This window comes from Neurospora tetrasperma (genome assembly GCF_000213175.1).
Source record: "Neurospora tetrasperma FGSC 2508 unplaced genomic scaffold NEUTE1scaffold_2, whole genome shotgun sequence".
Lineage (NCBI taxonomy): Eukaryota > Fungi > Ascomycota > Sordariomycetes > Sordariales > Sordariaceae > Neurospora > Neurospora tetrasperma.
The window spans coordinates 3,297,762-3,324,592 of record NW_009799100.1 but is presented as its reverse complement, the minus strand read 5'-3'; the positions used below and the strand labels follow the sequence as shown (position 1 = coordinate 3,324,592).

Here is a 26,831-nt window from a genome sequence, read left to right as displayed (position 1 = left end):
GTAGGTAAACACCTTGGAAATAGCCCTCCTGAAGTGAATTCTCTTGTTTCCTTGCCCACTTGTCGCTGTCCTATCGCTAGGCAACTCAAAACATCTTGAAAAGTAGTGAGTGAAAGGTCTACTGTAGTGGTTTCGGACGTTTGCTTGTGTAAAAAAAAAAAAGATGCTTTCGTCCATTCTTCCCTGTCTGGTCTGTGTGTCTGTATAAGGTGTTGTTTACGTATAATCAAGAAACAAGGAAAGCAAATAAAGCAAAAGTAGCCAAACGTTAGGAGAGTGGTATCGTCGAACATTAAAGAAATCAAGCTTAGTGCTGTAGCCGCCTTTTCTTCGTAAAACTCCTCATCTCAACACATAGCGCCCGGGTAATGCTTTTGTATACACAACGGAAGAAAATAAGGGGCTTGTGAAACTGAAAAGGAACATGTGACAATCTTCAATCGAGCTGAGGCGCGGGCATGACATCCATGGTCCTCAATTCCGGCTTCGACAGCTTCGCATAGCGGTTTTCCGCCAACAGCCTCTTGGTAGTGATGCGATCTGGATAGTTGCGCATGAACATGTTGGTGAAATGGGTGCCGTAATGGACGCCCTCCTCGGTCTGCTCAGGGGCGGTCCGCATGCCACCGCAACCCTCGTTGATAGGCTTGATGACAGCTTGGAAGGAAGGCTCATGGAAGTAAGCAATAACGAAACGCTCGCGAGTGTTGAGTCCCACCTTGTGCGGCGTCGCAGTCAGGTAGTTGTTCGTCAGGTACTGCATCATATCGCCAAGGATGACTGTGTGCACCCCTTCGACGGGCGGGATGTAGAACCACCCGTCTGCGTCCTCCTTATGGCCGGCGGCGGATTTCTGCCAGTTTGCAAACTTCTCGTCGTCCCGAGGGCGGCGGATGAAGAGACCACCAACGTCGTCCTGGGCGGCGATGACGAGAAGGCCGTAGTCCGTGTGCGAGCCGATGCCTCGGCCTTCCTTGCCCTTTCCATTGGTAGCGTTGCGGGGTGGGAAACTGACGTAAAAACAAAGCATTAGCGTATGAATTTCTCGTGTGAAACGATCAGCAAACGGCCCGCTCCTCTCCCGAAGTGGAGGGTTGGGGCGGCATGACAGGAGTAGAAGTCATCATGTTTGACGACTTACCGAAGGACCCTTGTATGATGCCAACCATCACGCGTGTACTGTGTGAGTGTACCGGGAGCAACACCCAGACCAAACTCGGCCAACTGGAGGATCTTCTCGCCCTCAAGCCCTAGGTTGTCGACGTATCGCATCATGGGCTCCTTCATTTCCACATCAGGCCAGGGACAAGGGCCGTGGCAGGGCCACTTTGCCCGCACGCGCGGCTCCTCCAGGTCGAGATCCTTGGTGATGGTGAAAATCTCCGAGTAGTCAGCGATGCCGTCCGTCACCTCCTCGCCGGATGCAATATAGCCGGCATAACTCTGCGAGTCAACACAAGCCGCCTTCTCGGCCGCAGGCTTCCGGAAGAAGCGCTTGCTGGCGGCCTTGGCGTCGTTCCATAGCTTCTTCTGCAGATCGCTCTGGGCGATTTGGATGATTCCCTCGTAGCGCCAAGTGTCAATGATGGCCTTGCCAAGTGCGCGGTCGCTAGCAGAGCCCGTGATCTTCTCTGGGAGTTCAAAGGTGTCGAGGTGGGCGACTTGGGCCTTGAAACTGGGTGGCATGGTCTTGCCCAAATCATCGCGAGCATGGATTTTGTCGGCAACGGTAGCGATCTTGCTCGATGATTGGATCCTTGGCTGCTTGTTGGGCTGACCAGCGACGTCGATATTGAAACCAGGCGGCATGGACATGCCATTGCCGGATCCAATATCGAGTGAGCCCAACGCGGCGGTACTAAGGCGAGCGCGGCTAGTGATGAGACGGCGGCCAAGAGGCAAAACAGAGCGGGTAGCGAGGCAACTCATCGTGGGAGAGTATGAGTAAGGTATGACTGTGTGAATGACAGGCGGTTGCAAACCAGATTCAAGGTAATGTGAGCGTGATACTAGAGCTCTCAAGCTCAGATTGCTTCGATGTCTGCGATGCTTGGGAAAAGTGATGATGATGCCGATGGTGATGATGAAGGGGATCTGAGGTGGTAGAGACGCCTTTCTTATATGTTCGAGTCCTACATCTATCGCCAGCGACCATTTGCGCCCTTACCTCGGTGCCAACATCCCCAGGCAACCAACAGGAGCCGCATATTGGGTGTTCCAGAATTTTCCAAAACTGATTGGACATCGTATATGGCAGGCGCGACGATGCAGGTTAGAAAGGCCGATCGAGAGCAAGCAGTGTAGTATCGGTAAGAGCTATATCATCAGCCCCCCCTGCTGTCTTTGCAGGACTCGAAAAAAAATCCGGGATGCGGCCGCCGTGTTACACGGCAATCTGCCGGGTTTTGATCGGATAAAGTTGCCAAACAGGGGGCTACACAACCATCATAAGGTTGTAGCCGACCAGCATAGCTGCTGCTCCCTATTCCCAAAGACATACTTGAAACCACCGCAATCGGACGGAGTGTCCTGTGATGGACCCCCTTTGGAACAAGTGCTTTACTGTTGAACACTGAACCTAGTCATCCTAATGAGTTGCTCGACTGCCGGTCCCACGCCGAATCGACCTGCCCCGTTCTCGGCGCAAATCTGTGGCCAGTAGGCTAGTACACGGAGTCGCGCAGCATCTCGTGGGGAGGTAGAATTGCTATGTGTCTGTGTTGCTGTGTAAACAAGTTGAGACATCAAATTGTCCATCACAGTCCCGTTGCTCATGCCGTTCTTGGGTTAATGCCTAGTCTGAAAACAAGGGGACGTGGTGGCACACCCAAGAAGACAGCAAGATACGGATGAGAGACTAGCAGCACCGGTACCGATACAGAGTTGCCCTCTGCTGCCTCGTTGCCACAGAGTGAAGGCTGGCTTTAGTAGTCAAGGCGTGAGGGTACTAACGCTGAGGTTTCGCACCGGCAGGCACAAAGTGCGTATGGCACAGAGACAGAGAAGCATCAGTGTTTCCCTATCGAAACCTAGCACCCAATGCACTTGTGGCATGCGTGGATCCTCAGTGACTGACTCTAGGCGGCGTTCGAGTGGCAAGTGAACGGTAATGTGGGGGAAATGGCCCGAACACAATAAACGAATGCAGCCAGCTATACGCAAGTACTCGAGTTGGCCAGCGGTTGCCTGAGCACAAAGTCGTGTGTCCAACTCACCTGAAAAGTAGGTGTAGGGTGCATGTTGACCAGTCATGGCCCGCCTGGGGCTAGTAGGCTCCTGCAAATCTGTCACCAGGCCGCCGGTGTGATATTTCCCCTCACGATCCGGAGACATGGACGTTGAAGCTTTTGGCCGGGGTTGCCGTCCGTCGGAAGAGCTGAAGTAGTTAGAGCTTCTGCATGATCTAAGCGGTAACAAAGCCAGAACCACCAGCGATCAAATTCTAGGCCCGTGGCTGTGTCCCGACGACCCCCGAAGTCCTGCTCGGTCGCGATTTTTCTAAGCGCGGTATTAGATGGTTGTGGGCTGGCGATTGGCCTCAATCTCCTATGGCCCTTTTATGGCCCCCCGAGCCCTTTCTCTTCTCTGCTGGGCAATCATGGCACTCTTCGGGTTTGGGAACCCCAAGAGGGTTTCGATATCTCGGCGCGCCCTAGTACGCGTCGTTGACGGCTCGGACATAATGTAAGCTCAAACATGCCCAGTCAGTGATCCCAATAGAGACTGCGTGAGCATGACAATGTCACCATGATTTTCTAGATGACCGAGATGGACTTCGCGCAGCTCACTCCCTTCCATTTCTCGAAAAGACCGTCGGTATTTGCAGGTGTATCGTACTGGAGTTCTGTGAACCGACGTGGTGCGCCTATGGTGACTCCTGGAAGAGGGCATCTTATCCTGGCGTTGCCTCGAACGTGACTGGCTGTCTCCGCCAAGGAAACCGTTCCTTCCCAATCCCAGCCGGATGCGTGGAACGATTGGCAAGGCTTGAACGAGCGAACACTCCCGAGAGAGGGCATACAGGTGACACATGCCACCTGTGATCGAGATCTTCGGTTTCGTGTTAAGCCTTGGAAAGCGATGGCTCTCGGATGGAATTCATTCACTAGAGGGAGGAAATCAGTTGGTCAGGCAAGGCGGAGGAGATGTCAACATCGTATCGTTTTGCAAGATTAGATATTAAGGTATACTAGCACCAAATATGAATGGATTCCCGTTCACCTCCTCTAGCAACGCTGTCCAGCTCTTGGTTGGCGTTGGAGTGTTGTAGTACGCTTCGCTCCCTTTCCGTCCATGGGGGTAAAATAGAGAGTTTGATGACTCATCGGGCCCGAGGTAACTGGGCATCCCATGGTCAGTCGATCTAATTAGAGTCCTGCAGACGACCGAGGACAAAAACTAGAACGTGAGCCAGCCCGGTCAAGATCGATCAGGTCAGGGCGAGATTCGGGCTGAAAAAGAGTATGGCATGTGCATTAGGTAGTCGTCGAGCCATTCCAGGGTGGATATGTCGTGTGCCATATGCCGTCGTCGTATGAGACGCTGGAAATATTGCTAATGAAGGTCGTTGGAAATGGAATAGAGGCAGTGGTGGTGGGTACCGTGACCGTGATCGAGATGGGGGACTCTGTCGACGTGGTACTCGGCGAAGGTCTTGTGCTTAAGCTAGACACGGACTTTGATGTATTAGACGCTGAAGGAGAGGGGGAGGTCGACGCGGCGGTAGAGTTCGATGTCTTGGATGTTGATGAAGGGGTTGCCGAGATGGTCCGATAGGACATCGTAACCGCAAAAGACAAGAAGGAGAATGGAGATATCGAGGATGCCGTGGCCGCCGTCGTGGCCGATATAGTTGGTACGACGTGGACGACGGTGGTGGTCAAAGTTAGAGTGGGTTCAGGTTGAATAGGCACCACGGAAACCGTTCTCGTGAGGGAGTTTGCGGGCGAGCGAGTGGACGACTGAGTGAGCGGTTGGTGAGCGGTTTGCACCACAGTCTTGGTCACGACCGGACCCCCAGGGCCATGTTCCGGACCCGACTCTCCGTTGATCGGGACTACCGAGTATGTTGCTCTCGGCAGCAAAGGCTTGGGAGAGCTGTCGTGCTCGATGAGAGGCAGAGCTTGACAGGCCGCAAGGAGGGCAACAAGCACGAGCGTGGGAAGATGGACCCAATGGACGCGCATTTTGATCTCATCTAGAGAGATCAAAGTACAGGGCTGATGACGGCGTGGGTGGGAGCACCGGGTTCCGACGATGCGGAATAGCTTCAAGGCCGTGGAAAGAGGGGGTAAACAAGGGAGGAGGGGAAGGACAGCAGACGTTAAAATTGACCTGAGTGAAAGAAGAACAAGAACACTCCAACCCGGCCAGCGATCACGGCCGCCTTTTTGAGAGATGCCGTTGGCGATATACCCTAGTATAGCGCCCGCTTAAGGTCCAAAATCGAATGGCTGGATCTCTTGGCGTGGAGGACTGTAAAACAATAGTGGCATCCCCATCCCGTGCTTGTGGTCCTCGAGGCTGGAACCCGACATCATGTTGGTCGAGTCCACCAAGTTGCAAATTGGGTGGTTGAAGCAATCCATACCTCTAGCTTCATGAGCAGCAGCAGTTGGCGCCGCCGAGCTTCCACTTCCTTTCCTTAGTTTGAACCCCAAGTTCATTCAAGGTTTAGTCGATCTCACCATGAGTGGACACGGTCTGAGAAGCGAACCGCCGGGCGCTCCCGCCTTTCAGTTCGTTAAGGTTGAAGTTGATCGGATCCACTCACGCAGCACCCTGCAGTTTCCACTTTACAGGCACGCGCTGCCACTGCGTAAGCCATGATTTGGAAGGTGCTAAGCCACACTGCATCACCCTGTACACTAGACATAGTGTACAGTAAGTACCATTTCCAACTTCCAACAGGTGTTCGAGGAATCACCGCCGCCGGCATATTACGACGCCTTCCACCTGACAATCCCAATCATCCATCACACCTAACGCAGGTACAATTATGTCGGTTTGCTTTTTGACTATCGTTCAGTTCCTTCCAAGCTAGGTACATAGGTACACAAGTCCATGCAAGGTTACAGCTTGACGAACCATGCTTCTTCGACAGTGTACCTACTCCCTTGAAATCGAAACGCCCGAGAGCGTCGCCGTCAAGGCTTTTTTTCTTCTTGGCGCCGGATGTGCGAACACCACCTTCCATCGGTAATAACGGGCTCCGAGCTTCGAATAACCTGGACGAGGCTCTTCCCAACATTTGCCTGTTAGGCATGCACAGAGTGGTTTATTGCGCGCCCCCGTCACCAACGTTGATGCCTCACCTACCGATGGGCAAAGCGAACTTGGCAATCCATTACCCGCAAGTTTTGGGGTTCATCCCATCTTTGCAATGAGCAACTATTGGGACATTGGAGGCCTCAACGGCAACTGCCTTGTCTGAGGTGTTGCTTAAGGTTCACAGCTTTTGCGGGACTACCTTACTTATCAAGATGGCTATCACAAGGTCATGCTTCCTTTCACGGTCAAGATGGCGAAGTGATTGCCCCTGGTAAGGAAAGCTCTTGGCCAAGGACGGTCGATCCATTCTGTTAAGGCTTCCGCTTTACTCAGCCACATCTGACGTACTAGTGCCCGTGTATGTCTTGCGCAGTCACTCCCATTCAGTGTGCGCCTGCACCATGCTTCGTAAGTAGGTAAGTAGATCACAGCTCGCCAAGTAGTAGTGTCTGTATAGGCGGCCAAGTTGGACGGCGCGGCGCAGACATAAATCTTGCCCCGATGGCTTGGATAAAGCCGCAATGTAGGGTAGGATGACGATTGCACGGCAAGCCCCCGTAGATTTTCTTCCGTCGGACTTCAACCCGCTTTGTTAAGTACCTATGTGTCAAACCCGATTGAACTATTTCTTTCTGCTTTGCTACCAGAGACGCGTGTCATCAAAAAACAATCTTCTTGAGTTTGCTTTCTTCACTTTCTCCATCTATCGGTTGAACACCAACCCCGCCCCGCCTTTTGTAACCATCACCTCTAGCCGAGCCAAGGCATCGCTTAACCAGCCAACAGAAATATCGACCATCATTGTGTTGGGAGCCGCACCCACAATGTCCTACCCAGGCTACCCTCCAGCGTCGCCTTATGGCCGTAAGTGGAAAAGAAAACAGCACTTGCATTTTTTTGTCTTCACGACTGACCCTGGACCACGCAGAGCCACCACCACAAGGAGGCGGATATTATCAGCAGCCTCCTCCTCAGCAGCATCATCAGCAACCTCCATATGGTGGACCTCCGCCTCATGCTCACTACAACACCTACCAGCAACCACAACAAGGATATGGACAACCACCGCCCGGGCCGCCGCCGGGGCAGTACGGCGCACCCCCTCCACAGCCCTATGGTGCTCCGGCTCATTCCCCACCACCCGGGACGTATGGTGCTCCTCCTCCCCCGAGCACCTCGTATTACCCGCCCGGGCCTCCGCAGGCCGGTTACGGCGCACCACCGCCTCACGGTTACGGACAGCCTCCCGGTCCGCCCCCTCAGCAATCCTATGGTGCCGTACCGCCCACACCCACAGCGTACCCGCCCCAGCCCTACGCCGTGCAGTACCCGCCGACACCACCTTCGCCCGGATATGGCCCTGCAATGACCATCCCATGGAACCCCGATCCGGACGCGGATAGGCTAAGGAAAGCCATGAAGGGATGGGGCACGGATGAAAAGGAGCTGATCCGGGTTCTGGCCGACAAGGACCCCTTCCAGATCAATATGCTCCGCGATGCGTTTCAACGGCGCCACCGCCGCGATCTTATCGCTGACATCAAGAGCGAGACGAGCAGCTGGTTTGAGGAAGGGCTCGTCATGCTTGCCCGGGGTCCTCTTCTCAATGACGTGCACATGCTGTTCAATGCCATGGATGGGGCAGGCACCAACGAAGACATCCTAAACGATATCCTCCTCCGCCGGTCCAACGCCGACCTGAAGTCTATCAAAGCCGAATTCAGTCGAGTTTTCCATCGGTCACTGGAGGAAATGGTGCGCGGCGAACTGAGCATGAAGACGGAACGGCACTTTATGATTGTGCTCGGTGCCACACGTGCAGAAGACGCGGCTCCAGTGATGAAGGCGGACATTGACCGCGACGTCGACGATCTCTACAACGCGACTGAGGGCAAGATTGGCACAGACGAGATGCGCGTATGCAGCATTCTGAGCTTGAGGAATGACAACCAGATCCGTGCCATTTCCTACGAATACAGGCAAAAGTACGCCAGGGATCTCGATACCGTGATCCAAAAGGTGAGTTGACTCTAGCGAACCGCTGCTACAACAACCAAAAGCCATTTAGGGAACAACAGCTAACAACCCCAGCAGGAGTTTTCGGGACACATGAAGGACGCCCTTCTCATCCAGCTACGCCACGGCACTGACAAGTACATGCTGCAGGCCCGGCTCCTCGAGGATGCCATGGCAGGAATGGGGACAAAAGACCGTCTTCTCACCAGCCGTCTGGTGCGGGCTCACTGGGATCGCAACAACATGCGAAATGTCAGGAACGCGTACGAGCAGCGTTACAAGAAGAAGTTGGCCAAGAGAGTGCAGGGGGAGACCAGCGGTGATTATCAGAGGCTTTTGATGGCGATTTGTGGAGAACCTATTTGAGGGGCGCGCGCAAAAAGTGTGTCGCCTTCAAAGTTCACTTCGCACCCAGCAGTGACTTTACTTTCACACCAAGCTTCGGCCGAGTGTGATATAATATTTAACCTTAATGAACACTGAGTTATAGTCATGATTGATGATTTTCTGGTCTGGCTGGAATTAGTAACACAGGAAGCGAGATTACAAGTGCTTGTCTGCCCGTTTGTTAGCTTGGTACCCAGAGGTACTCTGGTACACCGACGGGTCGGGATCTCTATCGAATCGTCCCAAACCTTCCACGCACTGGAGGAAAGGCATCCCGCAACAAGATCCAATACAGTCTATTTAATTTCGGAAAAAGCATCTTCACAGTATGAAAGCGCTTAAGGAAGTTGTGCCTAGGTTTCGAGCTAACGATTAGACAGTATCGGACTGTATGTGCATTACTTTGACCCATCCGAAGGACACTGCTGGCTTGACTCTCGGATGGAAATAATAATATGGATAAAAGAAGCGACGGCAAGTAACACTTGCACACAAGTATAGCGGAGTACAGGCTATAAGCGGCTCAGACAGTAGTGGTAGCTCTTCTCATCAACGTCAGCAAACGATATATTTTCCTTTTGGGAACCACATTTTCCAGACTCCTCCGAGTGCGTTGAATGTCAATTTGGGGTCTTTTCATTATTGTAAATAACAAACGACTGCCAAGGCGCATAGTGACATTTGTATCGACTCAGACAAACCCCTGCCAATTTCTACGTGACCCAAAATGAAAGCTTTACGTGGTGTGTAGCTCTGTGTTGATAGCAACGAGGACTGCAAATTACAGAATTTGTTACTAGCGAACGGTATAACGCTCGGGGTAGAAGTCCCAATGCTCTGGTCGAGGTCTGTGCCGCCGACTCGAGTCTACAAACGCATGAATTATAGTTAGTCACGACGGCAATGGGAGACAAACGAACACCGGGCAGCATCAAAGACCAGCACAACCAAATACGAAGAAAGGTTGTGTTCAGACCTAAATACTGCACCGAAAACACGGGCTGGAACAGGATAAGGAAGCACATCACATGCTTCGAGAACGGACAAGGGAGCGCGAGGAAAAGTTTCTGCTAGACTAGAGAATCATGATTAATTACTACCAACCAGGTATCATTTGCTGCAAATGAGCTTCATACATTAACTCACATAAGCCGACCTCGATTGTCCACGGTTGAAGTTCGGCAATTAGAAGTCACGGAAGTCTAACCCGTTTGGTAATTTGAAGGTAATCAACAGAGCTGTACTTTATACGGTAACAAAGGGTGGACCTCCGGTATAACTCGACAGTCGCAGGGTATCTCTCATATGTAGAGCTCAACGAGAAAAGGTCCTGGTTTCAGTGCATTATATACACAATGCTCAGGTAGATTGTTATGGGCTACGCAGAGATACACAGAGAATATATGTCCGCCACTAGGTCATCTTGTTGGGTTTCAAAGGCGGCTTCATATCAACTTAACATTGTGACATGTACAGGTATTACTGTGTAGAAGTTTTCCGTACAGGGGTCTGAGTTAAATGCCTGATAATCCTCGTAGCGGCTCATGTGGGTTCTCGAACTATTAAAACATCCAACCCATCCCCGGGACACGCACAAAAAAGGCAACAAGAAAAGATAGCTACCATCCAGCACCGGACCTCGGTATGGATGGAAACTGACGAATTGCTTGGCTACACAGACTCGCGACCCGGCAATTGATCATTACCTAACAACTTTACAACACCCGGGTTTTGGCAAAAATATACCAAACAAACGGCCGGTTAGGAAAGCTCGGGTCGGACCGTTCAGCAGCTAGTACCTACCTACCTCCGGCATACCTACCTCTAGGTCAACTCCTTCAACCCCGCGTCCCATCGTGGAGCTCTTTGGTCTCTACAATTTTCCGTCTGCGAAACACAGGCTACCTACACTACCTGTAGGCAAAAGGATATCCATCCATTGGTGATATATCTGTTGGATAATCAGAAACCAGTAGAAGAAAGATAACCCACGGACTGGTTGGCTTTGAGCCCCTGTGACCCCGCGTCGAATTCAGCGTCAACATGACAACCTCAACAGCCCCAGACGTCCCGCATTGGCGGCTGCAGGAACAGCTTCCGGAGTCAGCTGCACCGTTGTCACCACACCACGAGCCTCAAGCACCACCAAGAAGACCAACGGCGCCGGTAGCTCCAGACACACCACCGCAACCCGACGCGCCCAGAATCCCATTGCCCGCCCCGACCACAGGTTCATCGACAAGTGCAACCGCGATCGAGCCCCCGACCTCCAATGCCGCGCCGAGTCCCACTGCTAAGGCCGATCATCAGCACCTGGGGCTGCCGTCATGTACAGGACCCACAACCTCAACCGCGACATCAAGCAGCTCTGTCTCCAATTCCAGTTTATCCACATCTTCAGTGACAGCGAACATCCCTCAATACCCAAAAAACGGGACAGTCCCCGGTGGCGTAGACACGGCGGCGCCAGGTGGAAGCTTCCATAGCAGCGAGCAGCCAACGACCGCCACCACTGGAGCCCGGGGAGTGACGGTTGACGGGCCTCCGTCTGCACTAAATGGGCAGCCCCAGCAGTCCCAGAACCCGTCTCAGGTACCCGCTCCGTCGCCGATTCCTACCCCAGACGCGACAAATTCTGCCGCGACCTCGACCTCAACCTCGACACCTGCGAACGCAACTCTGTCTGCGACCGACCCTGCGACCACGACGATCCCGAGTACCACGATTACAGCCTCTGCTAGATCCAACTTCAGGGACCCCATTCGATGGAGAGACCCCATAACGATCCATTACGACAGTGACAGTGGCCACGCTCACCCGGCAAGACTCCACGCTCAGTCCGCGCATCCAGCATCAGCATCATCATCATCGCAATTGCCGCCGCCGTCGCAATTGAAGTACGAACTGTCCCGGCAACACATCGAGCATCATCCCGCATCGCAACCGGCAACTCAGTCACAACTTCCCGCCCAGGCACAATCACAATCTTCGGCCCAGCCTGCTCCAGCACAAGCCAGATCGCACCACGAACCCAACCGTTGCCCGCCGTCTCGATCCCATCCTCAAACTTACCATACGCAACCCCCGCTCCAGCCCGCCCCGGCGCCGGTGACCGCGACTCAACTCCCACCGCCTGCGCATTCCCCACGACAGTCATATCAATATCACCTTCAAGCCTCTCCATACCAATATCAAGCCCCGCCGCCCGCGCATCCTCAGCATCATTACCAGCATTCGTATCCTGTCGGGGCCCCTCTGCACCACCCTCCTCCTCCTCCTTCCCAACAGCAGCACCATCCATACGAGCACCCATATTCATCGCGTAACGACGGCTTGATCTCAAGACCTATCATCATGGACCCGCCTAGGTCGCGGCCCGTGAGCCAGCTGCCGCCACCGGCCGAGCCGATCTCTAGCTCTGGGTTCCCTTCGCCAGCTACAACTCACGCACACCTCAACAAGAAATTCGCAGACGATTGCACGCGGTTGACCTATGCAATCCAACAAAGCACACCCGAGGCCGTTCGGCGCGTTGTTCGAGATAATTGGGAGAAGTGTATGTTGGGTACCGAGTTTCACCAAGCTTTTATTGTAAGTCCACATGCTTTTACTTGCTTTGGCTTCACATCTTCAAGTCACCAAGCATCCAATCACATCGGGTTTACCTCACCATATCCCACCCACGTCAGAAGTGGATGAAGTACATCTCAGAGGTTATGTCCACATCACATGCTTCTAAGCCCTGCCTCAGCACACAGCGACCTTTGTCACGTAGGAGTGCACGCAAGTGGGATTGAATACACAAGCTTGGGGAAACTTGGGACAAGATACCTCATAATAAGATGTCGAGATCATGATATCTCCACAAAGTTCGCCGTAACCATCTCATCCCATCTTCCGTAGATAATCCGCCTACTTATAGGTTACACCTTCTATATATCTTCAAACTACTATCACTTGACCTCATTTCCCCCTTTACACTTCCATTACTCTACTACTAGAGGTAGCTCACTTTCAAGACCTTTTATCTGACCATATCTTTAGCTGAACGCATCAATACATCACGCTGTACCATCTATTACACGGCGCGCAGTTAGAGACTTCGGGCAAAAGATGGTTCTCGAGTCAAAGCACGAGTTAATCAGCCATTTCTCGACGGCTGATCTCGATGATATCGCCGACGCCATCATCAACAAGGCCAGCGAGGCCTTTCTGGACAAGTGCCTGAACGCACGACTCCTAACGATTGAGGCGAAACCTTTGATCACGGCCCTTGCCAAGGCTGAACGTCTTGGTTACAATCCTGCGGACATTGTGGAAGAGCAGCATGAGAGGGTCACGCCTACTTCGCAGGCTGCTCGGCCTCCTCCTCCACCCCAGTCAACCTACCCCGGCCGTTTGCAGTGTATGGGGTGCTACAGGGTTTTCACACATCAAGTTCCCTACGAATACGTAAGTGACCCCATACTCAAGATCCCCTCAGGAGAAGTTGTTAACGCAGGTTAATATAGCACACGTCGCGCCGACTCTGCACTGTACGCCCCCCGGCGAGCGTAAAGGGCTTCGAGTTTTCATGCCAGTATTGCGGCGAAGGGTTCACTAGAAGTGATGAACACCAATCGCACGAACGCGCTCGAACTTGCTTCCATACTGGGCCACCCTTAGCTCGAGGACCCGGGCGTCCTCCTCGCGCCGCTCCAGTCCCTTCGTCTATAGCACAGGCAACGCCAGCGGTCACTAGGACGATCGACCTGACTTCGGCTGGCTCGACACCCTCTGCCGAAACTCCCGCTGGAACCAAAACCCCTAACGCAGCCGACCCATACGGCCACTTAACTGAGGAGCAACTAGCGGCAATGGACGCCGACCTCAAGGAAGCAGAAGCGAAGTTTGCACCTAGATTTGCCGAAGCATACGCGATACCCGACGAGAATGAGCGGCGGATTAAGATCGAGGGACTCCGGAATAGCTTCGGTACCAAGCAATCGATGATTAGGAAGAAATACGGAGTCCGCCTTCGCCAACGCCGAACCAAAGCAGAAATCCAAGCAGAGGAGGAGCGAATGGGTCTCGAGAAGCTCAGGAAGAAGCAAAAGGCCGCGGCCCAGCAAGCTGCTGCTGCTGCTGCTTCTGCTTCTGTTTCTGCTTCTGCTTCCACGGGCACGGCTCCCCCTCGTCCTGCCGGTAGCGGTTGGGTTGCGGCTAATGCACCGCGTGCTAATGCCGTATGGGAGGAGCATGAGGCTAAGAGAAGGCGGATGGACGCAAGCGGGACCTACCAGACGCCTACTAAATCGACACTTTCCGTATCTGAGATTGGCGGTGGCCTCGCTGGTGTCGCGGCCACAGCTGAAACTCATGATCCCACCCGCCCATCACCTATTTCGGGTCATCAGACTGCTAGTAGCGACGGCCAGTCAGAGGATGAAGAAGATAGCGGGTCAGGTTCAGGGAGGTCCAGCACGGCAAATGACGAGATGGATGTCGATGAACAGCTGGGAAGCGGGCCGGCCTCCAGACCACTGCAGAACAACCACAACAGTAACCATAACGACGACGATGACGACGATTCGGACTCTTCAGACGACGAGGATATCCCATCGACACTACCGGCGCATGTTAGGCAGACGCTAGCGACGAGAAACGCATAGGAGAGTTATAAGTACTCGGCATTCGCAAAGACGGGCACAACGATCAGGTCGGAGACGCAGGTCAAGGTGGCCAGATTGAAGGGTAAAATTACGGCGAGCGCGTTCGTGGGGGGGAATGGTCGGCATGTTTTGATGGAAAAGGTGTCCATTGCTCTTCCATCATTATCGCTGTGTTGCATGAAAGGAAAAGAAAAGGGTCGCGTTATTGCACCCTCTCAATGGTCACATACTCATATGCTATACCAATGCCCCTTTCCGTTTTCCTCGTTGACATCATCCAACCATTATCAAATCAGTATCCCAGTCTGGCTTCAGTGTGCTTTTCTTTTCCTTTTCCTTTTTTTCCCACTGCATATCATATCACATGGTTATCGTTATTATCATTGCATGGCGAGAACTGGAATTTTATAGGGGCGACAGAAAAAAAAGGGAGTTTTTGCGCCGTGTGGGATGTCATTTACCCCGAGTGAGAAATTATCTGGCCATACCTAAATAGGTATATACGCACGTTGAAGCCGTTTCTCTTATTGAGGCCGTAGAGAAAGGAGAAGTGGACAGATAATCAAGGCATCCAGCCATTGAGGAAAACCGAAAAGTTGTGGCTTATAAGCTATAGCATCCCATATCAATCATCATTGCGTTATGCTTACAAAAGTTGCTCAAGAACGACGGTTTAGTTAGAATCCAAGGGTTCATATCCCATAGATACCCCGTCTATTCACATAGACAGAGAGAAATGGAAACCCATCAGCGAGCTTACAGTTGCGTGGTGGCTCTCTGGGAACTCGCAACGTAATAATGGTTCAGCTATATGTCCACCATTACGATTCTGATCTTGTCCTAATAGACGCAACTTACCTACCAATCAAGTACATACGATCATAGATGGTAGAAAACTCGGGATCCCGTCCGCTCTCCCATAGATAAGCTACCAATCGCCTGACTAGTAGTTGGGTCGGTGACGACCAGCGAATCCCAGGTGTTGTATGTTTTTTTTTTTGACTTTTTTGGTGTAGTGGAGCGACAAAAAAGGGCGATGGGGGTTCTCATCTCTTTCTTCTTAATTCTCACAAGTTTGTACCTCTTTTTAGTTTGTCCCGGCTTTCCCCTCAAACCGTCCGATAGTTCGCGGTGGATTCTTGGTACTGAGTTGAGTTGGGACTTTCTGTTCATGTCCATGTTATTGTGCAATTGACTATGCAATGTATACGATAATCATTCTCAACTGTACTCCATTTCACACATTGTATGGAAGACCAAATGGTATGCAGTTGGTGAATCCATTATTTCCTTCCATCTGCCGTTGGAACTATCCCACTAACTGCCCCAAGATGTCATCCATACAGATACAAATACGAAAACTTTACTTGGTCGTCATTATATGTATCGCGAAAAGAGCATAAGAAAACCCCACAGCTCATGCCTAAACTCCACTTGAACTGCACCGCGGCACTACCCGCTCGCTTGTAGCATGCATGCTCTTCGTAAAGAAAAAGAGGACCATCCCCCCAAGACATAGGAAAAAGAACTTGTCACATGTTCGTTCAAACATAACTGACGAAAAGGAAGTCAATCGCCATCTCGCCCACCAACTCCCTCCTTAACAAACCTCTCAGCCCTTACCCCTCACCCCTCACCCAGTAACCCTCCTCACCCACAGCGTGGTAGGCTCAAAAGTCGCCTCCTTCTCTTGCCTCTTATACGCCCGATGCAACTTCAGTCCCAGCTCGTACATCTCCCTCTGCACCTCCGCCAGCTCAGTTTTCAGGCCTTCGACTTTTTGTTTTTCTATTTCGCGCTTGCGGCGGACTGCCTCGCTGTTCAGAATGTTGTCCGTCGGCATTAGCTCCGTCATCTGCTTGATGGAGCGGGTGATGTTGATGCGACGGTTGCCGAGGGCTTGGATTTGAGCGTCGTAGAGTGCTACACGCTCGGAGGCGGTGAGGTCTTTAGGACTGGAAGGCTTGCCGTCGTGGAGGGACAAAGCTTCGAGTTCAGGAGGAGCCGGAGGGAGGGATTTGTTAATGTCAGAGGGGGTGGCGGAGACGCGCCTGGGAGTAGGTTTGGATCCATTTGCGATACCGACTCGACGGTCGCGGGCAGCGGGAGATTCGCGGTCGATGACACTCTCGTAGGGGGAGACGATTTGGTCTTGGAGGGAGACGACGATGGGGACTTGGTTTTTCTTGTAGTCGAAGCCTTCGAGTTTGGGTCTGCTCCTGTTCATGATGGATTGTACCGGCTCTTCGTCCTTGGGGCTCTCTGAACGACGCCGCTGCGAAATGCTGGATACTGAGGGCTGGTAATCGCTATTGTCATGGAAATCATCCAGGGACTCGCGTGGGGCGTGGGTTATGGTGGATATGCTGGTCGCATACGTTGTCACGCTGAAACGCGAAGGGGGTTTTATACAAGGTTCATCGGCTGGAAGCGGGTTGGCAGCCACGGGTTGGGGGGTAGGAGGCTGTTGCTTCGGTATCGGCACCTCAGGTTGCTGCTGGGAGTAAACTGAAGAGAAAGAGTCCTGGGATTGATGGTTGGCGTAAGATGAGGTGGGCTTCCTCTGAACCGAATTCGGCTGTGAGCTCTGTGGGCTGGAGTTCACAGGAGAAGTGTTTGTTGGTGAAACAGGGGTGAACGCCATCGGAAGGGGAGGACCCATACCGTCACGTTTGAGCTGCTGGGCTGCTACGAACGGTGCATCTCCTCGTGAGGTAATCGCAGAATACGGTGGACTCGGATAGATTGGACTTCTCACCGGTCGCGGTGTCGTCGCAGACTGCGGGTGAACCTGAGACGAGGATATGACTCTCTGGCCGGGGTCCCGTGGCGCAAACCCCATCGGTGCACCAGCACGAGCTGGCGGGGACATTTGATTCCGTCTGGGAATACCCAGAGACAACTCGGGTCTTTGACTAGGTCCGGAATCTTGCGACACAACCCGTCTACCATCGCGATCGGGTATCCTCAGTGGGGGGACCTTAGGATTACCACGGACGGGATCAACGATAGCTGTTCGACCGCTTGGTCCACGCCAACCAGGACGATTGGCCGCGAAAGCTCCGGCTGCCGGGTCTGGCCCGCTTTCTCGTGGGCTCGCGCTCGCCATCCTCATCATTCTATCCCCGGTAGAAGCCATTTTCGGCTGTGGCCCTGCAAACGGCGGCGGCGGTGGCGGCGGCAGCTGGCGAGCGAATCTCGGATCTGGGCCATGGGGAGCACCCGGCGGAGGCCTGTTCAGCGGACGGCCATGCGCGCTGTCCAGATGTTCGCCGGTTACCGGATCAAACAAAGGTAAACACGGTCCCGGGGCCCGGGGTTGTCGGGATGGGGGTGCACGATTCACATGAGTATTGCGAAGGGCCGCGTCCGAAAGTCTGCGCTGGCCACGGCGCATCACGTTGATGCTGGCCGCAGCATTGTGCTTCGATGGAGGTGAGTGGGAACCCGGACCCTGGTAGTGTGGATGTTGGGTCCTCCCATAGGGCTGAGGTTCGGAAGCTCCTTGCGCCGTCTCCTCATATTCTTCCTCGATCGGGGAGACATCGCCCGGTGGAAGGATGGGAGGCCGATGGTGGGGCTGAGTATAGCTCGGCTCTGGCGAGCTGGGGGGCGATATCTCCTCGCCCCCTCGATAGCGTTGAAAGTAATGGGACGCCAGCGTGCTAGGTTGCTTGGGGTCGTGGGGTGCAAGAGGCGGAGAAGTTTCCGAGTAGATTGATGAGGTGGGTCGGTAGGGTCGGTAGGTCTGCTTTTGCTGAACGGCTGTGAGACGTCGCGGGTTTCTGGGCGGGGGTTGCACCGGGACGGTCTTGCTACAAGTCGGCGAAGAGTGGTCAGTTTTACCGCGATTGTAACAGTCACAGCGCCCAATTGAGTGGGCGGTTATTCGCTTATCGACTAAGGAACCTAAGCTTTGCTGAAGGGATAAGAAGATGAAAGAGATCTGGGAGAGCAACTGTTCTTCTCGAGGTATTCTTGATTACGCATCGCTTGATGTCGCTCGAACAGGCAAGGTGGGACGAGGTTGTAGATAAATGATGCATAGCAACGGAAGGGGCGTGGTAGTGGCATGTGTTTGTTTTACAGGCGCGCAGCATCCTGTCAACCGTGGCACAGCGAACACGAGCAGCCAACGGAGGCTGATGGAAGCTGTCCAACTCAGGCGTGTAATCCACCACTTAGAGACAACTAGCGTATGGGACTAGTAAAGAAACCCGCCCTGCAGCTTGTGTCAAGGGCACCGGTTCCGCTTGTCCAGCTAAATCCCGACAACCAGACAACAAAATGCTGGGAGAATTCCTGCCCCGTGAAACACGATGGACAAAGGAATGAATGTGCCATTGAGACACGGAATGGGGAAATGGAAAACAAATGCTTACTGTCCGGATACTCTAGCACTTATGCCCAGGCCCGTAGCCGCATGAGATGCAGACAGAGGTTGGTCAATGTCGTTCTTGCTGTCGCTGTCGTCGTCGAGGAACTCGAACCTGGTGGGAGCGGCACGCCTGAGAGGAGCGAGCTTGGTTTGGGCGGGCATTTTCAGGTTTTAACCCAAGTTGATATCCTGTTGTCTTCCTAGTCCACGATCTTCTGCGCTTATGCTGGGTAGGTTGCAAGATCGTCAAGCGCCGGGCACGGGTTGGAGCATAAACAACCTCGAGAGCCGAGACGGGCGTTTTCTAGCTTGGTCGAATGCTTCGGGTATGGTATTAGATATTAAATATTGTGAAGAAGAAGGCCAGAGTCGGGACCAAGAATTCCGAACTCAAAATATCTGAGCGAGTGTCTGCCAACCCGGCCAGCAGGGATGCGTTTCAGTCTAGAGAGGCCTGGAACGAAAAGGTCTTGGGATTGAACGAATCGTCAGGATGCGAGAGGTGGCCGGCAGTATTTAAGCGTGGCCGTTTCCCGCGACCCGGAGAACAAGTCGACCGTGTCTGGTGCTTTGTGAACCCGGGGGGGAAATAAACTTTTTGCTGAACCGTCGTACCTGTCCGTATGTATGGCTAGTCGCTCACCCCCAGACGGCCCCCAGGTCTGATGCTATGTCCAATCCCAAAGTAAGGACTGGCGTAACGCGTTGCGAGATTCTGTTTGGGATGCTGAGCCGTTGGCTGTCGTTGATGGGTGAAGTTGAAACAACCTGGGGTCGCTCGTGATTGGTTGAAAGGAAGCGGTACCAGAAGATTGGAATGGACGATGCGAAAATTGTGCGAAGGAAGGGAGAAAGGCACGATGTAAAAGGAAGAAGCAGCGGAAGATTGAGGAACCACCTACAAACTTAGTCTTGGTCGCTTTTTCAAATTCCTTCGAATTCGATACTTCTCTATGATCCATCCTGCATGATATAAGATTATTCAGGACCGTTGAAACTCCCGAGCTCCCATCCCAAGATGTGAGGTGAATTGGGTGACCAGACGGCGGTTGATCAACGCCCAGCACCGAACCCCAGCAATGGAACCATCCATAACTAGGTAGCAGCCCTGTTACCCCATACTGTTCCTGTAAACAAACCTGGTATTTCCCCTGCTCATCTTGCTGACTGCCCTACAGCGGGCTAGTTTCTTGATTCCTGGCCCCTCGCGAAACGTCACTTCACCACATCCGCGGTCTTGTAGGTTTTCTGTTTGTCGTCATTGTCGAGGTTGCAATCGGCGGAAGGTATTCTTCTGTCTGTTCGCCTCTTCCTCGGCGTTGGAAGAATAACTTGACGGTAGATTGCTCTTCCAAGTTTTGTCAACAAACGGCAGGATGGAAGATGAAGGGAATGTTCCATGTTTCACAACTTAGGTTGGATGGTCAACCACGATAAACGTCGAACATCCCCGCTTCACCCGCAATTTGTTTGGATGAACGTTACTTCCCACCAGTTCTGTACCTGCGTCGAATTGTGGACGCCGCTTGCAGGGGTGAGCTCGTAGCTCACAGCAGCCCACAGCGGCAGAGCGCTCATCCAACATCACGCGCACGGACCCGTCCGGATTCCACTTCTTTACACTGTCCAACATTTTGAGAGGTGCCAGATGCTTTCTTTTTCCCGTTCCAGTATCTTTTCTTTTTGTGCTCTGCTCACCTGTTGCTTATTTCGATCGATAATTGAGGATGATTTCGATTTTCTTGGGAAATTGTTTCTTCGTTGCAAACTCGTCCAGAATGCTCTCTGCCGTATCTTTCGTCGCCGTCGGCCCACATTTAAGTTCTGGTTTTGGAGACGGAGTTCATCAAGCCTGCCCGGGTTGCGGTACGGGTCAAGTTTGGCTCTGGGCTACAGCGCATACAACCATTAAGTAATCTTCTTGACTCGACTGAGTCGGAGTTCAACACAAAGAAAGAGTACATCGAAAGGCTTTCACCCGATTCTCAAGACAAAGTCACGAGCTCCATCCAGAACAAACTCCTCTATTTCCATCCTACTCACCCTACGCCCTTGGAGAAAGAGGTAACACCACCCACCGCGTCCATCAACTTGTTTGTCAACAAATCATCATCATACTTCATCCATACAGCGGTATCGGAGTGCCTAACTCACGTGCACCCGTTAGCAAAGGGTCGTTTTGATACCGGAGATAGGTCACATACCTGATCAGCCGTACTTCTCCCGCTATCATACTTCACGAGGCCACTTATCAGTTCCCTCCAATCCTCAGTTACATCCGGAAGAATTTTGTCCCATGAGCGACATTCGAACTCGCGGTAGATGTCAAAGGGAGGCGTCCTAAAGCTCAAGGCCTCGGGCCAGCTCTCCCTCGTAGGTGACCCAATGGTCTTGAATATGCTAAGAATGAGACCCAGTTGATTCCCGTCCTCATGCACAGCTCGGGACTCGAATAGGTGCTTGTTCGCCCCTCTTCTGCAGCACTCGGCAAGCATCACGCCTGCTCCCCACATGTCGACAGGAGGCCCATACGAGTGATTCCCGAACAAGACTTCGGGGGCTCGGTAGGGGCCGGTACCAATATCCAAGATCTTGTTGTCTGCGGGCTCCGTGGCTGCTGACAGGGTCGGATGCCAGGAGGCTCCAAAGTCGGAAAGGTAGGCTGGCCCTGTGGGGGATTCAAGGAGAATAGCCGAAGGCTTGACATCGCGGTGGATGATTCCCTGGCTATGTAAAGAGGCCAAAGCAGTAAGGACATCCCTGAAAATGATGCGGATTTGGCTGTCTGTGAGGGGCGCCCGCTCCCGGAGGCTCTCAAGAGTCAGCGGCATGTATGGAAAGACTAAGACCAGACGCTGTTCGTAGTCTCGAAAGGTGTCGAGCAAAGGGATGCATGGCTTGCTTAAGAGGCCCAGGAGCTTTGCCTCTCGTGTTGGATTGTGAGGCTCAATGTTTCTAGTCTCAACGATGACCTTGAGCGCCCTGTCGCCGGCTCTGTAGACATCGGCAGTCACGCCGCTCGTGATGTAGTAGCAGTTTTGATAGTCACCAATGGTAACTCCAGGATCCACTTCGGCGTTCCCATCTTCATCCTGTTCGTTAGAAACAGCCGTTGCGGCCTGATCTGCCTCAGAAGATCCAAAAGGGGACTGGTTGCAAAACTCATCATACTCCTCCCTGGTGCGCGCAGATTCATAGGCGTTTTTCTCCAGGACAAAGGCGTTTTCACTCAGCCCTGCCGCGGCCACAAACTGCTGTCTTGTTAATTGATAAGCATATGTGTCAGGTGATGTGCAAAGAGCGACTTACAGTTTCTGGATACTGTCATATCGTTCTGAGGCCGTCAGGCTTTGTTTCCAGGTCATCCCGGGACTCTCGGGAGGAGAATGGGACATGTTGAAATATTTCCAGTCACCCTACCCAAAAAGAGGAGTGCACGATGTGTCCACGTTTTTGTTCTCGGTTAACTTTGAACGCACAGCTGAGATCTACGACACTGAGTGAGAAAAAGATGATGGCTTTCGAAGACAGGAACCAATTGAAACATCAAAGGATCATCGATTCTCGAATCTGGGGTTGGACTTGGCGTCAGGTGAAAGTGTTTGGCATTTCGATTTTGGTGGAGGTACGCACGATTGAGTAAGCAATTGCATTGGACACACGCCGGACTCAGGGGTTAGTTACGTCAAGAAAAAGGTACGTACCGACGACTCTCAGCTCAGGTTGCTCGGCCCGGAATTGGGCTGTAACGTCTCATGCTGATTGGCTCACTCAGCCCGCCAAGCACTTGCCGACAGCTGATGGGGAATTGTGCACGTTCCATCGAGGCTCCATCAAATGAGAAAAATCTCCACAACTGCGCAGGCTCCAACCCGTGACATCAGGAAGGGAAGCGATGCAGAATGCCCTGCAGCTCGGGGCGGCTGGTGCGTTTTCGTGCCTACGTACCCACGCTGTCCCAGCACTGGACCTGCCGCCGGTGCCAGCCCAGGGCTCGGAACTCGACCCAAGAGGACTGGAACGAGGTGCCTGGACAGTGGTAATTACCCAAGTACGAACGAGCGCTGGATGCACGGATTACAGGATGGCCTCGGAACGCCCACCTGCCGGGCTTGCACAGTCCTCACACTTCCAATCCACCTCATGTTGCTTTGCTGCCCTGCCATGCCCGTATGTTCCATGTAAGCGTCGGTACCTTACAGTACCTCGAATCCGCACCCTGACTGACGCCTTACCTAACCAACTAGGTAACCTACCCGCTAGAACTCCAACTCAACCTTACAACTTTAACATTACATCTCGCGCAAATTGGATTACGCCAGACCCGGCTTTTCTTTTAGTTCCAGGTTGGCGCTCTACACATCTCCTTTCCATTTTCTTACCTACCTTACTTTTACCTGTACAAATCATTAATTCCCTCCTCTTTTGCGCCCTCTTCGGCGTCTTGTCTTAATGTCGTTCTTGCTGTTGTTGGTTTGACCTGTGCCGTTGCCCCCCTCCCCTCACCAGTCCGAGCGACTTCTTTAATTGCGCAGCTCATCGCATGACTACGCCCACCATGGACGACCTTTCGAGAGCAGAGTATCCGGCGATGCTGGTAAGCCTGGTGTTTCTCTCCCGAGTTCTTGGAAAAGCAATTTTAACCATTGACTCTGCTCTAGGCCAGCCTCCAGCCCAACCAAGCAGTACAAATATTCTCGGACCGGGTCAAGCGGATCGCAAAAGTCAACCAGGAAATTGCGGACTGGCTTCAGGTACGAATGCGCCGACCGCCCGAGAACAATCCGCCACCGATAGGACAACGAAACTGAAGAAACAAACCACAGGAACGCAGGAGAGTTGAGGAGCAATATGTTGCCGGCTTGCGCAAGTTGCTTCTCTTCAAGGTTCCCAATGCCGCATCTGAGCTAGGGTTCGTCGCACCACTCCCCGCTCTCTCACTCCTCTTCCCCCTCAGAATTGCGATTCCGATTCCGATTCCGACTTCAATCCCGCCCTCGCTTCCTAATACAGAGCACTGACAATGTCCATTGAATAGTGTCTTTCAAGCACCATGGGACAAGATCCTCTCGTCGACCGATGGAATTGCGGCTTCTCACCAGCTATACGCCCAGCGCATCGATAAGGATGTCGAACAACCCCTTCGCAGCTTCCAGTCCCGCAAGGAGATGCAGAACATCAACACCATCAATGCCAACCTTCAAACAATGGCAAAAGAGCTCGACGATGCTGCCGAAAAGTCCGAAAAGCTTTCCAAGAAGGGTGGGAAGGCCAGGAGCCAAAAAGTGGACGCGGCCGCATCGAGACTGGAAGCTGCCTCGCAACAATGGGAATCGCAGGCGCCGTTTATCTTCGAAACCCTCCAGGCTCTAGACGAACAAAGGACCAACCACCTACGCGATGTCTTGACTCAGCTGCAGACCCACGAAGTCGACCAAGCCACTCGGACCCAGGCGGCAGCGGAGGAGGTGTTGAACACGATGCTCGAGATTAACACTGGCCTGGAAATCCACAACTTCGTCTCCAAGGTTACGGCTGGAAGGCCCAAGTTTGAAAGGAGGACGACCACGGCTAGACAATCGAGCTCTGCTGGCGGAGGGAGCCCGCCCGTGGGACCCCCTCCGGGCACTCCATTGCACGACGATGACGGCATGAGTCAACACTCCGGCTTTAGAGATCAGTCAGGTATGTGTGGCGTTTTTCATGGGGATGCGCTATCGGCCTACTAACCAATTGAAATAGATTCGAAGCTACGCAGCCGTATTGGAACAATGCTAGGACGTCGAAGGCAGAGCATTCATGGGGGATTCGGACAGTTGGGCCCCCCCAAGGCCCTTGGCGCCTTCACTCGCGGCCTTGGTAGTAGTCATGGTCAGACATTATCTCCAGGGGGGTCTTCTCACAATCTGGCAGAGTCCCATCCTCACAGGCTGTCGTCCATGGCCGAAAGACCCTCCACCTCAGATGAGCGGGTGAAGAGGGACAACATTAATGATTTCTTGCATGGCGGTACAAATGGATTCAACTCTGGGGATGGACAGGCCGAGTCTAGCCAGCCACGACCGACTCCCAACAACCTCACCAATGGTACAGCTGAGAATATTTTCGATGCCGCTCCCTCGGCACCTCCCGCCTCTACCCAGCAGTCAGAACCTCAAGAGGAGCCTGCGAAGGATGCCGAGGGTTATACCATTCCTCAGTATTCCCACGACCCCATCGCCGAGGCCCAAAAGGAGGCGGCCGCTGAAGAGCCTGATCACTTGTTCAAGCTCAACATCCAGAACGAACCCATTGCGGAAGAGGACCAAGATGCGAAGCAAGCGGCCCTGTCGAACGTCGCCCATACACTCACGGCTATGGGACTCCCGAATCGCAAGGCAGGAACTGTTAGAGGCAGGAGAGATGTGCGTCACACCATGTACATACCTGCTATGCCAGTACCGGATCACCCCGAAAATCCTTTCCCCTCATCACCATCCCTGCCAGCTACAGCTTCATCCATTATTAGGTCTACACCACCGATAACTCTGGGCTCAGAGCCAAGCCGTGCCTCGCATGCTTCCGATAATCAGTCTATTCGGTCTGGAACGTCATATGGAGCGGGCTCAGCTTACGGTGGCATTGCACATCTGAAGCATCAGGACATCCACGGACCTGATTTTGGACCAGGCCTACACTCGTCCATTATTGAAACCGTCTCCGCTCTTTTCCAGGATGGAGAGGCCAAGTCCGTTAAAGTTACTGGTGAAATCGCTCTCTCATACAAGTCCGACCCTCATAACCTCCAGACCGGTATGTATCATGTGACACGTCATGAAAGCTGTCCAGTTTGGCTAACGGTAACTGCAGATAATCAAATAATACGTCTCAACAACTTTGCTCGCCTTGAGTCTATTGGACCCAATCGCCTCTTTGTTACTAGCGACGCCACTTCCCCGGATGAGTTCACCATTAACACCTCACACCTCACGACTGTATCCACTCCCGCTTTTACCTACCGAGTCCACGCCGAGAACGATACCGCCCTCGTGTCCTCTCACTGCCCGATCAGCATCAACCCCGTTTGGAAACCCCAGGGAGATAAGCTTGGTCTTTTGCTTCAGTACCGCGTCAACCCCTCTGTGACGTTGCAGCGCCCTATCGTCCTGCACAACGTGACCTTTGTCGCGACTTACGAGGGTGCCCGCGCAAGTGGTGTCCAGACCAAGCCTTCCGGCACCCACCTGAAGGAGAAGCATCTTGTGTACTGGAGAATTCCCGAGTTGACACTGACGGATGACTGGGCCAAGATCATCTGCCGGGTAATTGGCGAGCAAAACGGTGAACCACAGCCTGGGCACATTGAGGTCAGGTGGGAATACACAGCTCCTCCGGCAGGCGAAGTGGGTAGCGGCATTTCGGTATCGAGGCTCGTGGAAGGCAAGGGCAAGGAAAAGGCGGAAGAACAGTCGGAGGAAGAGGATCCATTTGCGGATGACAAGGGACCGATTTCACCTCCGCTGGGTAAGGACGGCAGGACGTGGGCTGAGGTTCCTCTGTCGAGAAAGTTGATCGGCGGGAAATATGAGGCCAAGTGAAAGTGAATAGGGGGATAAGAGGAGAAGAAAATTGGGACGGAGAGACTGTGGTCATCTGTGTAGCCATGTGACGAAAAGCCATATGAAAGGGTAAAAAGTGGCTATCTAATCTTGTCCGCAATCTATCTCTCCATGTAATGGATATCATCGTACTTTTTTATTTGTTTTGTTATGGTTGGTTTTGAACTAACGTCCTAAGGTACGATGTTGGCCTGTCATCCTTATTTTTTGCATGGCACTTCATTAATTACCTACCTTACCCATTTTTTTCATTTCTTTTTGTCATAGTTGTTACCATCATGCTCCAAAAAAAAAATACCACTCACGATTAATCAAGTTTAGATACTATGGGCGGTTTATTGTTTATTTTCGCATCTGGTTGTCTGGTGGTAAGGCCAGTTTGGAAAATCTTTCATTCTACCTCTTTGATGATGACGATCTACGTGCCCACCGTCATCGTTACAATTGGCGGTTGTCATTTGTCAACGAGAGCAAAGAAAAGCTAGGTGACTAAAGCCATGGCGAGATGCTTAATAAATAAGGGGGCCGGGG

The 26,831-nt window shown here is 52.8% G+C and overlaps 9 protein-coding genes across 9 annotated transcripts; 4 read left to right on the top strand and 5 right to left on the bottom strand.

The window, feature by feature from the left end:
• Nucleotides 1-436: 436 nt before the first annotated feature.
• On the bottom strand, nucleotides 437-1,929 carry NEUTE1DRAFT_128785 (uncharacterized protein; the record flags this gene model as incomplete). The annotated part of the gene is made up of 2 exons (XM_009851317.1): nucleotides 437-1,010; nucleotides 1,142-1,929. The coding sequence occupies 2 exons, from the start codon at nucleotides 1,927-1,929 to the stop codon at nucleotides 437-439; spliced, it is 1,362 nt and encodes a 453-aa protein (XP_009849619.1).
• Nucleotides 1,930-3,598: 1,669 nt separating this feature from the next.
• Nucleotides 3,599-4,176, top strand: NEUTE1DRAFT_121198 (uncharacterized protein; the record flags this gene model as incomplete). Its single annotated transcript, XM_009851316.1, has 2 exons — nucleotides 3,599-3,655; nucleotides 3,937-4,176. The coding sequence occupies 2 exons, from the start codon at nucleotides 3,599-3,601 to the stop codon at nucleotides 4,174-4,176; spliced, it is 297 nt and encodes a 98-aa protein (XP_009849618.1).
• Nucleotides 4,177-4,475: 299 nt separating this feature from the next.
• NEUTE1DRAFT_145405 (uncharacterized protein) lies at nucleotides 4,476-5,186 on the bottom strand (the record flags this gene model as incomplete). The annotated part of the gene is made up of 1 exon (XM_009851315.1): nucleotides 4,476-5,186. The coding sequence occupies one exon, from the start codon at nucleotides 5,184-5,186 to the stop codon at nucleotides 4,476-4,478; it is 711 nt and encodes a 236-aa protein (XP_009849617.1).
• A 487-nt stretch (nucleotides 5,187-5,673) lies between these two features.
• NEUTE1DRAFT_99551 (uncharacterized protein) lies at nucleotides 5,674-6,347 on the bottom strand (the record flags this gene model as incomplete). Its single annotated transcript, XM_009851314.1, has 4 exons — nucleotides 5,674-5,732; nucleotides 5,770-5,860; nucleotides 6,113-6,254; nucleotides 6,319-6,347. 4 exons carry the CDS (start codon nucleotides 6,345-6,347, stop codon nucleotides 5,674-5,676), a joined length of 321 nt encoding a protein of 106 aa, XP_009849616.1.
• Nucleotides 6,348-6,898: 551 nt separating this feature from the next.
• Nucleotides 6,899-8,780, top strand: NEUTE1DRAFT_60724 (uncharacterized protein; the record flags this gene model as incomplete). The annotated part of the gene is made up of 3 exons (XM_009851313.1): nucleotides 6,899-7,134; nucleotides 7,199-8,289; nucleotides 8,365-8,780. 3 exons carry the CDS (start codon nucleotides 7,095-7,097, stop codon nucleotides 8,650-8,652), a joined length of 1,419 nt encoding a protein of 472 aa, XP_009849615.1.
• A 1,936-nt stretch (nucleotides 8,781-10,716) lies between these two features.
• Nucleotides 10,717-14,561, top strand: NEUTE1DRAFT_145403 (uncharacterized protein; the record flags this gene model as incomplete). The annotated part of the gene is made up of 3 exons (XM_009851312.1): nucleotides 10,717-12,264; nucleotides 12,718-13,125; nucleotides 13,185-14,561. 3 exons carry the CDS (start codon nucleotides 10,717-10,719, stop codon nucleotides 14,322-14,324), a joined length of 3,096 nt encoding a protein of 1,031 aa, XP_009849614.1.
• A 1,396-nt stretch (nucleotides 14,562-15,957) lies between these two features.
• Nucleotides 15,958-18,864, bottom strand: NEUTE1DRAFT_128781 (uncharacterized protein; the record flags this gene model as incomplete). The annotated part of the gene is made up of 2 exons (XM_009851311.1): nucleotides 15,958-18,139; nucleotides 18,707-18,864. The coding sequence occupies 2 exons, from the start codon at nucleotides 18,862-18,864 to the stop codon at nucleotides 15,958-15,960; spliced, it is 2,340 nt and encodes a 779-aa protein (XP_009849613.1).
• Nucleotides 18,865-20,814: 1,950 nt separating this feature from the next.
• Nucleotides 20,815-22,842, bottom strand: NEUTE1DRAFT_38010 (uncharacterized protein; the record flags this gene model as incomplete). Its single annotated transcript, XM_009850428.1, has 5 exons — nucleotides 20,815-20,847; nucleotides 20,907-21,960; nucleotides 22,012-22,036; nucleotides 22,407-22,445; nucleotides 22,806-22,842. Coding segments are annotated over 5 exons (1,188 nt in total), but the record flags the coding sequence as incomplete, so codon positions are not given.
• Nucleotides 22,843-23,136: 294 nt separating this feature from the next.
• Nucleotides 23,137-26,437, top strand: NEUTE1DRAFT_60714 (uncharacterized protein; the record flags this gene model as incomplete). The annotated part of the gene is made up of 6 exons (XM_009851310.1): nucleotides 23,137-23,299; nucleotides 23,364-23,456; nucleotides 23,529-23,614; nucleotides 23,741-24,387; nucleotides 24,445-25,494; nucleotides 25,552-26,437. The coding sequence occupies 6 exons, from the start codon at nucleotides 23,246-23,248 to the stop codon at nucleotides 26,277-26,279; spliced, it is 2,658 nt and encodes an 885-aa protein (XP_009849612.1).
• Between the last annotated feature and the right edge of the window lie 394 nt (nucleotides 26,438-26,831).